This window comes from Arachis duranensis, chromosome 4 (assembly GCF_000817695.3).
Source record: "Arachis duranensis cultivar V14167 chromosome 4, aradu.V14167.gnm2.J7QH, whole genome shotgun sequence".
Lineage (NCBI taxonomy): Eukaryota > Viridiplantae > Streptophyta > Magnoliopsida > Fabales > Fabaceae > Arachis > Arachis duranensis.
The window spans coordinates 107,371,594-107,386,883 of NC_029775.3; the positions used below are offsets into that span (position 1 = coordinate 107,371,594).

General features: G+C 34.4%; 1 protein-coding gene and 1 long non-coding RNA gene across 6 annotated transcripts; one reads left to right on the plus strand and one right to left on the minus strand.

Moving 5' to 3' along the window:
- Positions 1–486: 486 nt before the first annotated feature.
- On the minus strand, positions 487–3,602 carry LOC107485626 (uncharacterized). 5 transcript variants are annotated; one of them, XR_008008544.1, is made up of 6 exons: positions 3,461–3,602; positions 2,763–2,930; positions 2,420–2,682; positions 2,045–2,093; positions 826–1,849; positions 487–608 (listed from the first exon to the last, which is right to left on the minus strand). It is a non-coding gene; the product is annotated as an uncharacterized LOC107485626 (long non-coding RNA). The 5 variants fall into 5 exon arrangements; XR_008008542.1 differs by having other exon boundaries at positions 826–2,093; XR_008008541.1 differs by having other exon boundaries at positions 826–971; positions 1,062–2,682.
- A 3,888-nt stretch (positions 3,603–7,490) lies between these two features.
- Positions 7,491–10,494, plus strand: LOC127746687 (uncharacterized). The gene is given in 3 exon segments (XM_052260664.1): positions 7,491–8,698; positions 8,700–9,097; positions 9,470–10,494. Coding segments are annotated over 3 exon segments (2,631 nt in total).
- Positions 10,495–15,290: the final 4,796 nt, after the last annotated feature.

The following is a 15,290-nucleotide window of genomic DNA, read 5'->3' on the forward strand; positions in this document are numbered from 1 at the left end:
TACGATTGATTTGTGGAAAGAGAATTCATTTTCAAACATTGAAAATAATGAAAATAGGTTTGGTACTTTGATTAGTCTATTTTGAAAATGTATTTCTAATATTTTAAATTTTAAAATGATATTTTTATTCAATTATAATTTTAGTTATTTAATTTTATTAAGTTAACACTAATTTTTATACGGTATTAAATATGAAATAAATTGTTATTTTAACTCAATTAATTGCATTCATAATAAAACGAGATTATTTAATAAAAATACCAATAATAAATTTAGATGGCATTATTTTTCAATATATAGACAAAGTAAAATAATCACTCATATTCTTTTTTTTTTTGAATTATTATTGTTATATATAATATAAATATACTAAAATTAATTACTATAAAATGAAATATTTCATTAAACTCAAAATATTAATATACAAATTTTTCTTGAAAAGTAATAAATTATGTTACAAATCTAAACAACAAAAATATTACAAATCTATAAACTCAAAATGAGCTTCCTGCAGGGTGACTATGTCCCCTTCTATCTCAAAATGAGCTTCCCGCAGAAGTGACCTGATGAATGCCAGAATCAAATTGGTCGATCCATTTAGGAGGAAGCTGAAATAAATAAGCCCAAAGAAAAGAAAAATTGGGATGAATTAATCAATAATGAGATAAGTACACATAAGTAATAGAAGCAAGATTTAAATGGTAGGTTATATTTTGTTTAAAGCTAAAAATAAGGGAAGAATAATAAGTAAGAAAGAGAAAGAGAGAGTTAAGAGAGGTACAACATCAAAGGAACTCTGCTAGTAGTTGAAGATATTAGGCTCACCATTTTGAAACTGTTCCCTAGCATTTGACGTGTCTCTGCAAAACTTGAAGCATCATCTTGGGGCAAACAAGTTCATCCACCTCCATGGAACTAGCTGATCTTTGCAATACTGACGATAATTAACCAGCTCAAAAACCTTAACATCACTGATGAACAGCAACAGTTAAAAAAATTAAATTAATCCAGGTTAAAAACTGAGACGAAAAGGTCTAGATGAATAGATAATAGATTGATACCTGATAGAGTGAAATTTGCAAGTGAGACGTAACTAAACCATCGTCCATTGCAACCTTCGAACTTAACAAAGCACTAAATTCTAGAACATAATACACAGTAGAACATAATAAAAGAAGATTACGATACAAGAAAAATGCTCATATATCTCCTATATATGCTATCTATATTCTACTTGATTTTTTTATATTCTGTTTGTCTTTGGAATAATTTTCTCTTTTTCTAACATTACGTTATATATACGATAGGTTGTGATGGTCTAATAGAATATATTTAATTAACACTTCAACCAAAATATAAAATGCTTTTTCACCACTTTATATCCTTTTTGGCTTCTAATTAATTGGTTATTGCAAGAAGTCAAGAAAAAAAAATCACTAATCCATTCACATAAAGTGCTTTTTCTAGATAGCAAGATTTAGTGATTCTGATAAAAGATAAACAAGTACAGGACCATCAAATCAGTTCTACTTTAACTTGTGCAATGTATGATAATCAAGCTTATTTTAATTAAGTTTTTAATCATTTTGTTCAATAAAACAATTCAATCTCAGGTTAATTAGAACATAGTAGAAGAAGAAATAGATATTCAGAATAGCCAAATATAGCAGAGATAATAGAGGCAGCTACCAAAAAACTATAATTAATTTAGTCATTAACTTTTTATAAAATACTAACAATCAATTCTATAATTTACTCACGATTTAGTTATGTATGTTATTCCCTCAAGAACACCTGATGTACCACTCAATACTGGAAGCAATGCAAAGAGCAAACTAATAGCACAATCCTGACAGGAATAAATGATTTTGAATATTGCATTAGAAATTGTGTGAGAGAAATCCTCAATAAGAAATATCAGCTCATAGCATTAGTTTGCACTCTATTTTTAAAAATTGGTGAAAACACTGTTCCAGTCAAATATATACATCTGAAATATAAACATAATAGTACGAACTTGCAGAATTAGTATTCCAATTGTAACCTGACTATAAAGGGCATTGACACTTTCTTTCCATCAAGAATTTCAAGACCTATGTGTCAAACAAGAAATAAAAGCATTAAGTAGCAGTACTTTAACGCAGAAATAAAATATCTGAAGAGAAGTCTTGGTGTTACTTCAGGAAGAATAATACTATAAAAATTAAAATGATAAATAAAGTTTAAATTCTTTAGAATTCATTCAATAAGTAACTTCACTAAACTTTCAAATTGAATATACAGGAAAGGATTTCAATAAGTAATCACACAAGAATAAAAAGTAATGATCAGAAAGAATATGCAAGAAAGGATTTCAAATTGAACAACTATATTTAAGTTTGTACTTCATTACAGATTCAACAAACCAAACTTGCCTTACCTCATTGCTGCTCTTTCCTCAGTCAACATACAGAATGATAAATCCTCATAGGACATCATAGCTGATACTTTAACATGAAAATTTCGGCTTCAGTACACTAACATGTGACAGCTCGAATTTAAATTCGTACCAAACAATACTTCAACAAATATAGATCAATGGTGTGAAATTGACCGAATTCAAGAGATTTAGTGTAATTGTCCTAGGTGTGGGGTTCCACTTCTCATCATTGCACAGAATTTCTCATAGTTTATTCTTCCATCCTGTTAGTTTAAAAATCTCAGTAATGATAACAATATTTTCATAAGGAAGTTCACTAGATTTAAGTTTACAACCAACTTACATTATCTGTATTCACCTCAGAAATTATTTCCTTTATAGTAGCTTCATCACCCATACTATGCTGAGTTATAGCAGTATCAACAAGAATGCTTTGATGTAAGGAATGCAAGATGCAGAGGCTTTTTTCACTTCATCAAACATATATTCAATTTGAATAAGGCTTCAAACCCTAGAAATTAAAATAGAGCCAAGCAATAAAAACTATACAATTTAAAGCCACACCTAATTAGAAGAAGGAAAGATCCCTAACACTCAATCAGCAAAGATTACATTTAACTCACTAAATACAGAAAATCAAAGGCAATACAGGTTTCCATCAAATATAAACAAAAATCTTAATTCATCTATGCCAAAATAGCTTTACAAATGTATAATAAATCTCAAACCTAATCCAACCAATCAAACCTCTGTCTCCCAAATGTTGCAGCCCTAGGTTTAACTTGACTTCACTCCTCAAATCAGAATCACCTCCTACTTCTATCTATAACCATTAAATAAAGGAGAAAAAGCAAAGCTCAATTTCACATTCTAATAATCCTAATTCATTCTATCAAATGAATATTTCAGAATAACAGTGACAATTGAATTTCAGTAATGTATATTGAACAAAAACGAATTGGAAAAAAGCACCAGGTTACGATAGAACACAAATTGGGAGCACAAGAATCAGAATTGAGAGGGAGATTAAGGAACTCATACCTGATGATTAGAACGCGATTCAGATTTCAATCAAAATCAGCACTAGCTTGTCCGAGAAAAGAATTCAGATCGCGATTAACATTGAGATGAAAACTTGAAAGAAATTCGAGCAATGAAAAAGATGGAATGATGGAGATGTGTGTGTAGTAATAGTTTAAATTGCCATTATAATTTATGGTATTAATGGTAAATATACAATTGCCACTAAAAGATGGTTTTAAAAAGAAAAATTATGGCAATAATATTATGGCCGCTAAAAATTTGTCGCTAAAAATCTTTTTTCTTGTAGTGGTTGTGCAGTCCCTCCTCTATAGCCGGCGGGTTTTACCCTCCCAACATCTTCATTCACGGCATATAGAAGACAGACAAGGGTGTCGTTTTCATACGTGCATCACCCCTCAGAAGCACGTAAATAGAATGTAATTTGGTGCAATCGCTATGTCATATTCCATCTTTAGTCACTGACGACAATTCTACGCATGCAATTGACAACCTTCTCAATCCTTTGCGACTTGGAGGGTGAGTAATCTAATAAAGTAAGCAATGTAGGTTGATGTATTGATAACGAATGGTTATTTTCATATGAATTAAATGATTATTTTTAGTGCAAGTAGAATTTTCTATTTTATATAAATCGGTTAACTAGATTCAAGATAATAATTCTCGATGCATTTAAGATTGTTATGGTAGTAAATTCATAGTATAAATACATGTATAAAGAATTTGCATGTGCTAATGAATCATCTCATATATATTTAACGTTGTTTGAAACTATTTAGAATTTGTAATCTTGGATATGTGTGTATTTATTTAATCAAATTTACGTGGCATGTATAAGCTTAAGATTTGGCTTCATTGGAGACCTTGCTCTTTAATGAGCAATCAGCGATATTTCTATTCATGAGGCCCATAGCTCCGCTGAAAACTTATTAGTATATTCTATTAAATAACAAAATTAATTAATGATATTATTATTATTAAGATTATTTTTAAAATTGTTTATTAAATAGATAAAATTTAAATAATCTATTCATGTTGTACTTAATTTTTAGCATGGATGTTTAAATTAATCTCATAGATCTGATTAACAAAATAGCTAACAATCAATAAACTTACTGACTGTAGTTACTTTTGTAAGTGTTATTTTTGGTATTAGCTTGTATAATTGAAAATGTTATTTTTGTTATATACAAATGCTCTTCATGTTTTTTTTTTATTTCATTATGATGTTAGATGATTATTCTTTATCTTACTAGGATGGTTATTTAATTGCTTACAATTTAAACATGCTGTTTGTTTCAATTATTACATGTGCATATAGTTGTTTTAGTGAAAAATTGGATGATTATTTTTATATAAAGATGGTCAAACCATATAAACTTTTGCAGGTGTTCCAACAAAATGATAGATTCCAAAAAAAAAAATAGTGTCCATGATTTTAACACTATCAAGTCATTCCCTTGTGCATTAGGAAAGAAAAATCTCTGTATTCAAATAAAATATCATGGATGCTCATTTTACTACATATACAAATTATTATTTTTATAACAGAATAAATGAAAATTTTAATGACTTATAAGCATGTCATGCTTAAATGATATTTGACCAAAAAATTCAAACAAATTTAGAAAATAAATGATCAAGCATAAGTTAGTTCTTCATGTGTCTCAAAAACAAATTTTGAAGAATCCAACTAGTATTTTTTATTTCTAGTATTCATAGAGAACAAGAAAATAATTAAAAATAAAAAATAAAATTTTATTACTTTTATTTTTCTTAAATAAAATACTAAAAATAAAAATAATTAAAAATAAAAAAAATCTAAAACCAAATGAAATCTAAACATATTTTTAGTTTGTGTTTTTGTTTTCTATTTTTATTTTTAAAATTTTGTGAAAAAAATAATAAAAATAATAAAATCTTGATTTTTATTTGATGCGTATAGGCCATGAAAGATTATTAAAAGTATCAGAAGCAAGATTGTATTGTGCAGAAAATAAAAGAGATTGTATCCCATGAGCTGACCAATGCAACAATGATTGCAAGAAAATATATGGAGTGCGAGCAAGTGGTCATTGCGATGCGGCAACAAAAGATTGTACTTGTTATTTTCTATGTGAAATTTGTAGTCCTACATTTACAATATCATCTCTTTTGACAATAAATATCTAATTAATGGGACTAGAAAAAATTTATAATATATAATCTTATTCAGTTCAGAATAATGTTAAAACTTAAAACTATAAAATACAGGTAGGACTATTAAAATATATCAAACTCGCATACCTGTATCATTATGTGAAAATTGTTAAAACTTAAAACTATAAAATATCACTATGTGAAAATTGTTACAACACATAGACTTCTTTCTCTCTAATACTGGCACCTCACTACACCCACACTCTCTCAAAGCAAATATCTAACTACACCTCATAACACTCTCTAATCAAAGAGTATAGAGAAAAAGAAAAATCAGATACAAGCTTAAAGTGTTTCTGACTGGTGCAAAAACAAATGGAGAACTTAGCCTCATATTTATAGCCTGGGCCACCCACTCCATTTGCTATCCTAAGCAATGTGGGACTAATTCAACTAAATCTTAACAATCTCCACTTTGATTGAAATAGTCACACATCTTCAGCTTCCATTGTCAACACCGACAATTCTTTGCTGTCATTGTCTATACCGACAATCATAGTTCAGAGAACTATCATACTCCACCATGAAAGTATACTCACTTGGAATTAGACCATTCCAAGCATTTCGCCTTGGTACAGATCGAAACCTTGCTGAAAATTCATGGTGCAACTTCCAAATTGGCTTTTCCTGGAAGTTCTTCAGCCATCGACCTAACTCCGCCACACACCTTGCATCTCAACACCAACCAATGCCCGTGTGCAATTGTGGACCCAATTGCCACAACTTATCCTTATCCATGGCAGTGCGGCAATACCATGAGGATACTTCTTGTCTTCAACGCCTTGTGCAAACCTGATTGTATCAACACTTCCTTGACTTGTATTTGCCACAAGCCAAAATTGATTCTTCCATCAAATTTCTCTATTTCAAACTTCACAGCACTTGAATATCCTGACATTGTTGCAACCGTATACTGGAATAGTATAACTCAACTGTAGACCGTGCACTAGGAAGGGTCCCCAGGAAAGAGAGGTGGGTCACAATGGACACACTTAAATACCAAGTCTTTCCTTAGCCAGAACATTTCCAAACTGCACTCTCATAGTGTCACACTGCCTTCTAGCAACAATAACAGCAACCAAAGATCAACCTCAAGCTACAGGACAAAATTCTTTTCTGATGTGGAATGTCAGACTAGGCTGCAACCACAGAGCATACTAAGAATAAATCCCACCGAACCGAAGCTCTGATACCACTTGTTGGGAATAAGACACCATTCTCCCTTGAGAAAATACCTTTGACAGAGAAATAAAATAGACACAATCACAACACAAGAATTTAACGTGGAAACTCCAATTACCGGAGGAAAAACCACGGGTGTTGTCAAATGACAACCAGAGAATATCACTATGTGAAAATTGTTACAACACATATACTTCTTTCTCTCTAACACCGGCACCCCAGTACACCCACACTCTCTCAAAGCAAATATCTAACTACACCTCACAATACTCTCTAATCAAATGCTGTGAAGGGCAAAGAGGCAAGCATTGCAGAAAAGAAAGGCTTGATGTATGTCAAAGCCTTTATCAATGAAAAACCTGTCATGGCTATGATCGACACTGGTGCTACACACAACTTCATCACGCCTGATGAAGCAAAGAGGCTTGGGTTAAAGATCACCGAAAAGAATGGTTGGTTCAAACCCGTGAACACCAAGGGTGAACCCCTTAAGGGAGTAGCAAAAGGGGTTGAGATGACTCTTGGTTCTTGGAAGGGCCTTGTAGATTTCTCAGTAGCACCCATGGATGATTTTAAAATAGTCATCGGGCTCGATTTGCAAAGGAAGGCAAATATAATGCCTATGCCATAACACGACGTAGTATGCGTCATGGAGAAAGGGTCTCCATGCATGGTCCCTACAGTCTCTAAAGTTAGAGGACCCCCGATACTCTCTGCTATGCAACTCAAGAAAGGGTTCAAGAAGGGAGAGATTACATATTTGGCTCTATTACAAGAGGAGTCAACATCTGAAAGAGAAGACGTTCCTCCCAAAATCAAGGAAGTCCTTGAAGAAAATAAAGATGTGATGCCTCCTGAGTTGCCAAAACAACTACCACCTAGGAGGAAGGTGGACCACAAGATTGAATTGGAGTCAGGAGCAAAGCCGCCTGCCTCAACACCTTATAGGATGGCACTGCCAGAACTTGAAGAGTTGAAGAAGCAACTCAAGGATTTGCTAGATGCTGGATTCATTCGTCTATCAAAGGCACCTTATGGCGCACCCGTTTTGTTCCAAAAGAAGCATGATGGTTCATTGAGACTATGCATCGACTATCGAGTACTGAACAAGGTAACCATCAAGAACAAATACCCCATTCCTTTGATAGCCGATTTGTTTGATCAACTTGGTATAGCCAAGTGGTTCTCAAAGCTAGATTTGAGGTCAGGATATCACCAAGTGAGAATTGTTGATGGTGATGAGCCTAAGACCACGTGTGTCACGAGGTATAGATCGTATGAGTGGTTGGTAATGCCTTTTGGCTTGACCAATGCTCCTGCGACCTTCTGTACCTTGATGAACGAGATCTTTCGACCTTACTTTGATCGGTTTGTAGTGGTCTACTTGGATGACATTGTTGTCTATAACAATACTTTGGAGGAACATGTAGAACACTTACGAACCATGTTCAAGATCTTGCAAGAGAATAACCTATATGTGAAGAAGGAAAAGTGTTCCTTTGCAAGGGACGAAGTCCACTTCTTGGGACACATCATTAAAGGTGGAACTCTCTGCATGGATCAAGGAAAGGTGAAGGCTATCAAAGAGTGGGAGCCGCCAAATAAGGTATCTGAATTGAGGTCATTCCTTGGGTTGGCCAATTACTATCAGAGGTTTATCAAGGGATACTCTGCCAAGGCTGCACCATTAACTGATCTTCTCAAGAAGAATCACACTTGGGAATGGTCAAAGGAGTGTCAAAAGGCCTTTGATGAGTTGAAGGCTGCTATCACAGAAGGTCCAGTACTAGCACTACCCGACTACTCAAAGGTGTTTGAAGTCCACACTGATGCTTCTGACTACGCTATTGGAGGAGTAACATCTGATTGCCTTTGAGAGTCGTAAGTTGAATGATACAGAGAGGCGATACACCGTCCAAGAGAAGGAGATGACCGCGGTAGTGCATTGTTTGAGAACTTGGCGTCACTACTTGCTTGGTTCACACTTTATCGTCAAGACAGATAATGTGGCTACAAGCTATTTTCAAACTCAAAAGAAGTTGAGCCCCAAACAAGCTAGGTGGCAGGACTTCTTGGCTGAGTTTGATTTTGAGTTTGAATACAAGTCAGGCAAGACTAATGTGGTAGCAGATGCGCTGAGTCGCAAGGCTGAATTGGCGACCATTTCTATGGTTGAAGGAGATATTGTGCACACCATCAAGAAAGGGTTGCATCACGATCCATTAGCCAAGAAGTTGGTGGAGTTGGCTAGAGAAGGTAAGACCAAAAGATTTTGGCTAGAAAATGACATTCTTTACACTAAAGGGAGAAGATTATACGTCCCTAAATGGAAAAATCTAAGAAGAAAATTAGTAAGAGAATGCCACGACACCAAGTGGGCTGGTCACCAAGGTTAGCAAAAGACCTTGGCACTCATTGAATCTTCTTATTATTGGCCTCAAATGAGAGATGAAGTAGAGAGCTATGTGAAGACTTATCTTGTGTGCCAACAAGATAAGATTGAAAACAAGACACCAAGCGGGTTGTTGGAACCTCTGCCTCCATCAAAGTGACTGTGGGAAAGTGTCTCTCTAGATTTCATTTCTGCCTTACCAAAGTCTGAGGGGTTTGGATCTATTCTCGTGGTAGTGGATCGATTTTCGAAGTATGCTACCTTTATACCCACCCCTACTGACTGCACTACAGAGGAGGCAGCACGACTATTCTTCAAGAATGTGGTGAAATATTGGGGATTGCCTAAGAACATCATTAGTGATCGAGATCCATGCTTCACAGGACGACTATGGACAGAGCTGTTCAAACTCCTTGGGTCGGAGCTTCATTTTTCAACAAGCTTCCATCCTCAAACCGATGGACAGACTGAGAGAGTGAATGCCTTACTCGAGTGTTACTTGAGACATTTTGTAAGCGCTAATCAGAAAGATTGGACAAAACTCCTCGACATTGCTCAGTTCTCATATAATTTGCAAAGGAGTGAGTCTACAGGGAAGAGTCCGTTCGAGATTGTGACTGGACAACAACTACTTACACCTCACTCTCTTCCTTCCCCTTACTCAGGGAAGAGCCCTGGAGCTTATCATATGATTAAGTCTTGGGAAGAACAAGCAGATATCACTCGTTCTTACCTCGACAAAGCTGCAAAAAGGATGAAGAAATGGACAGATAAGAAGAGGAGGCATGCAAGCTATCAAGTGGGAGACAAGGTAATGATCAAACTTCTTTCACAACAATTCAAAACCTTTCGCAAGGTTCATAAAGGCTTAATCCATAAATACAAAGGGCCATTTGGGATCATTGGACGTGTTGGAGAAGTTGCTTACAAAGTACAACTCCCTCCCTCTATGAAGATCCACTCGGTCTTCCATGTGAGTATGCTTAAACCATATCACGAAGACCAAGATAAACCGAGTAGAGGTGATTTGAATCGTGCTCCACCTGTGGTGATTAGATCCTTTGATAAAGAAATCGAAGAGATCTTAGCTAATCACGTCGTGCGACGAAGAGGAATACCACCAAGTATCCAATACTTGATCAAGTGGAAAGGACTTTCGATAACTAAAGCTAGTTGGGAAGCTCGTGAAGATCTGTGGCAATTCCAAGAACACCTAGAGCGCTATCATGAACAGAACGCGACGAGGACGTCTGCGCATTAGGTGGGGGAGAATGTCACGGTAAATTTTTAGAAGATTAGATTTAACAGTGTTTGTATAGTTTTCTGGAGTGTTTGAGAATACTCTAGATGGTTCTGGAACGTTCTAGAATGTCCTAGAAGTTCCTGGAATACCCTAGAAGGTTCTAGAAGACTCTAGAAGATCATAGAATATTCTAGAAGAGTGTGGATTGATATAAAAGTATGAAGAGTTGTATGGAACAATCTAGAAGTATTTAGAAAGTAGTGGTAGGATAGATATTTATAAAGAAGGTTCTAGATGATTAATCTAGACCATTGATTAGATTTAATCCTAACCATCCATTGAGGAGGTAGATGGCTATAAATAGGAGGTAAGAGTTAGTGTGAGGGTGTGTGAATCATTTGTAACAAACACTTGAGCAATAAAGTGTTCTTCCACCAAAGCTTCCTTTCTCTTGTGTTCTCTTGTATTCTTAGCTTTCTTGCTAAGTATTGAGGGTTAGGCTGACTTGGTCTTAGCTCAAGAGGTTGAGTAACTCCGATGCCGGCACGGTAGCGTTGGAGTGTGTCCAAGACCGTGACATTTAGCTAAGCTCATTTTCATGCACGGTGAGCAATATAAAAGAAAGAGTGACCGAGAGAGAAAGATAGAGAACCGTAACCACCAAAACTTTCAGCTTCGATTTTTTGAGTTTCGTAATCCCAATAAAAAATCTAATTCGGTAAAAGTGTTCGTATCATTTTTCTCTACATATTGGTGTCATTTTTGATGGGTGGAAGTTAATGGCGATGTAGCTCCTCTACCCCTTGAGTTCGACCAATTGAAGTTTTAGAAGGCACAGATGATTTCGGACATTTTCCTTTTCGGCAACTCGGTCAAAAAGCTTCCCCAGTACTTCGAATATTTTAATTTTGTATGGAGGTAGGATTTCGGTAAATTCTCACCGATTAAATTTGAGTTGGATAAGTAAATGATTGTTGTGATTAATTAAGTATTGATGGAGTTTGGTTGATTTTATATTGAATTTTGTGGATATATTGTTATATGTGATTAAGCTTGTGATTTGGTTATATTTGTGCTGCCCAAACCGTGATAATAAGATTGATTTGGGGCTGTCATTGTGTTAGTTTTGAATAAAATAGATGAGGTTTAATGGCTGAGGAATTAAATTAAAAGTTGTGAAAAAAATCGATAACCAGAAACGCTCAAAAATGGATCTAAAATCAAGTATATATTTTGAAAGGTCACAAGAAAATATTTTAGTTTTGAAAAAGTTTTTGTCACCAACTTAAATATTAATTTTGAATATTAAAATGTAGTTTGACAAAAGATCGGGATTATTTTTAGAAATATAAAATTAAATTAGTAATTTTTATAATGTTGGGTTAAAAGTAAAATATTTAAAAGTTTAAAGAATAGAACGTTAATAAGCAAGTTTTAATATAAAAATAGTAATATTAATACTCTTTAATTATTAAAACTAGTATTATTTATATCATTATAATATATTACTATTTTATTTTATTTATGACATAATAAAAGGATAAGCAGAAAACTATCCTAAAAGTTTCAGAAAGACAAATCTAATTTAAGAATCTTATGACTCTTTTTCATAAGACATTAAGGAAAGACGAGGGAAGAATGCGAAGTTAAATTATGATAAAGAATTAAAAGATTGAAGAAAAGAAGAGAGAAAGGAAAGATGTAAGAAAATAAAAGAGAAGGATGAGAAAGAAAAGAAAAGAAAAAGAACTAAAAGAAAATGATGTATTAAGTAAAAAGATCTCTGCCACAGAAGAGCAGGGAGCAGTGACTGATGAATAGATTTTTGATGGCTTAGAATTTCACAAATGAATTCTCGTTGCAAGTATAGTTCCTAAACCAAACAATAATCTTTTCATACAAAAAGTTGTTTGTCACTAAAACAAACCCCTAATTTTATAAACCGAAGTATTCAAACCTCGGGTCGTTCTCCCTAGGAATTACAATAAAGTGCCTTGTTATTGGTTAGAAATGTGTTTTGGGGTTTTGGATAAGAAGCATGAAAAGTAAATGGCAATGAAAATAAACTAACAACTATAAAAGGCTCTTGGCAATGTATGAAAATTAGAAGTCCTATCCTAGTTATCCTTCTCAATTGTGATGAGAATTGTTCATTGCTACCACTTAGTTAACCCTTACTAAAGGCAATAAAAGTAAACAACATAAATTACAAGAATTAAAGAGAGATCTAACTACAAAGGTAAGAGATCAACAATAGAAAAGCAAAGAAGAACAATTATTATGAATTACCTTTTATTTAATTGAAAGAAAATGGAAGGAACAATAGTAGATCTACAACAAAGCATAAGAACAACATAAAGGAAATTACAACAAAGGAATGGAAGAAGATGAATGTAACAACAAAGAATTGAAATGTAGAGGTAGAAGAAAGCAAAGATTAAAACCTAGATCTAAGAACTAATCCTAATCCTAATCCTAATTCTAGAGAGAAGTGAGAGCTTCTCTCTCTAGAAACTACTTCTAAAACTAAACTAAGCTAAACTAAACTAATGGTTAAAAGTTAGTTGATTCCTCTTCAATCCTTGGCTTAAATAGCATCAGAAATGAGTTGGATTGAGCCCACAAGGCTCCTAAAACCGCTGGGAACGATTTCATTAAAGTGGGCCACGGACAGAATCGGCACGCGCACGCAAAGTGCGCATGCGCGCCCCTGAACGCGAAGCAACATATGACAAAATTTATATCATTTCGAAGCCCCGGATGTTAGCTTTCCAACCCAACTGGAACCGCATCATTTGGACCTCTGTAGCTCAAGTTATGGTCAATTAAGTGCAAAGAGGTCAGACTTGACAGCTTTTTGGTTCCATCATTTCTTCATGAGTTCTCCAACTTTACATGCTTTTTCTTCATTCCCTTGATCCAATCTTTGCCTCCTAAATCTGAAATCACTTAACAAACATATCAAGGCATCTAATGGAATCAAGGTAAATTACATTTAGCTATTTTAAGACCTAAAAAGCATGTTTTCACTCTTAAGCACAATTAAAGGAGAATATACAAAACCATGCTATTTCATTGAGTAAATGTGGGTAAAAGGTGATAAAATCTCCTAAAATCAATACAAGATAAACCCTACAAATAGGGTTTATCAGTGACTGAGAAGATTTTAATGAACATCTGCCATAGTAGAGCATATAGTGAAAAAGATATTAATTAAAGGAATATATGCTGCAGTAGAATAGAGAGCAAAGATTAAAAAGAAATTGAGTGTTATTGGGCCTTAATGCCAAGTATCTAGTGAGGACGGCAATGCGTAACACTTACTTGACACTATAAGGATGGCTCAATGAGGACGGCGATGCGTAACGCTCACTGAAAACTGAAAGGAATGTTCTTCCATGAGGACGGCGATGCATAACGCTCATGGAGGGGACGTTGGCTGAGATAAGGACGGCGGTACAGAACGCTTATCTCAAGACCAGTGTCGGGAATCGGACAACAAACAGACACATGAGCTCATGACCTGTATAGGACTAGACATGCATCATACTTGTTTGTGCATATTTCTTTTGTGATTGTGTCTTCTATGATTGTGTGTGCTTGTGATCGGATTCTGTGTTCTGTAATTGCTAAGTTGGATTATACTTTGTTGACTGTTGTTCTTGATTGAGAACATAATGAAACGAACTTAACTTCTAACCCGGCCCTACTAAAAACTCTCAAGTTTTTACCCTTTCCTTCTTCCCATTCAGACGAAAACAGGACCCACAACAGGATATGAAGGTGAAAGAAATCTTGTCTTTTGACTGCAATGATCGATCAGGGACAGTAGGAGATGATAGCGTATTCTGGGTGGCTCCTTCAACCTAGCTTAGAGATTTCGGGTTAGACTCTCATTTTTGGATAGACCCACCGAGAGATTAGAAATTTTTCAGACTTGCTAGGTTAGTTCGGATTCCAGATTAGGGACTTCCTTTATGAGCCAGGACGCGGAGTATTATATATCTGTATGTATGTATATATATATAGTAATAAGCGGTATAAGTTGGTACACTGACTTGACTTCTGTATGGCTCTTGTTTATAATGTTTGTGATTAATGTGAATGACACCATAATAGAAATCCTTGTCGGTTTGCATCGAATATCTGCTACAACTACGATGAACCGGGGCATATAGCGTGAAATTGTCCGAAGAAGTTTATTCAAGAGCCAGTTAGACTACAACAGTCAGGAAGAGTGTTTACAATGATTGCTGAAGATGCTCATACTCAGACTCATAAGGTCAGTGTTGTGTTAAGACTCGCTTCCTAACTGCACTTTACGATTCTGGTGCATTGCATTCTTTTATTTCTTTAACGGTTATATGTAAGTTGAGACGAGATGAGGAAACACAACACACCTAAGGACTAGAAAATAAGGGAAGGACCGATTACTCGCACATGTTTACAGGTAAAAGAAATTGAGGGCAAAATTTTCTTTTAGGGGAGTAGAATGAAACAACTCTAATTTTTGCACTAACGCGAGTTTTTTTTAAATAATATTTTAAAGCGGTTAGTTTTATTTTGACGAGTCGATTTCGAACCCCGAAATAAAATAGATGGTAATATAATTTTATTATTATCTTATTTATCTATTTTACTTGTTCTAATTATAATGGAGCCTAGATAATAATATTAATATTATTATCAAGTCCGATTTTTGTCGATAAATTAAAATTAATTATTGATATTTCTTGATGAATTTAGAATTGCTAAAACTTCATCAAATATTTTTATATTTCTCTAAATTACTAATGTTATTTATACTAATAACT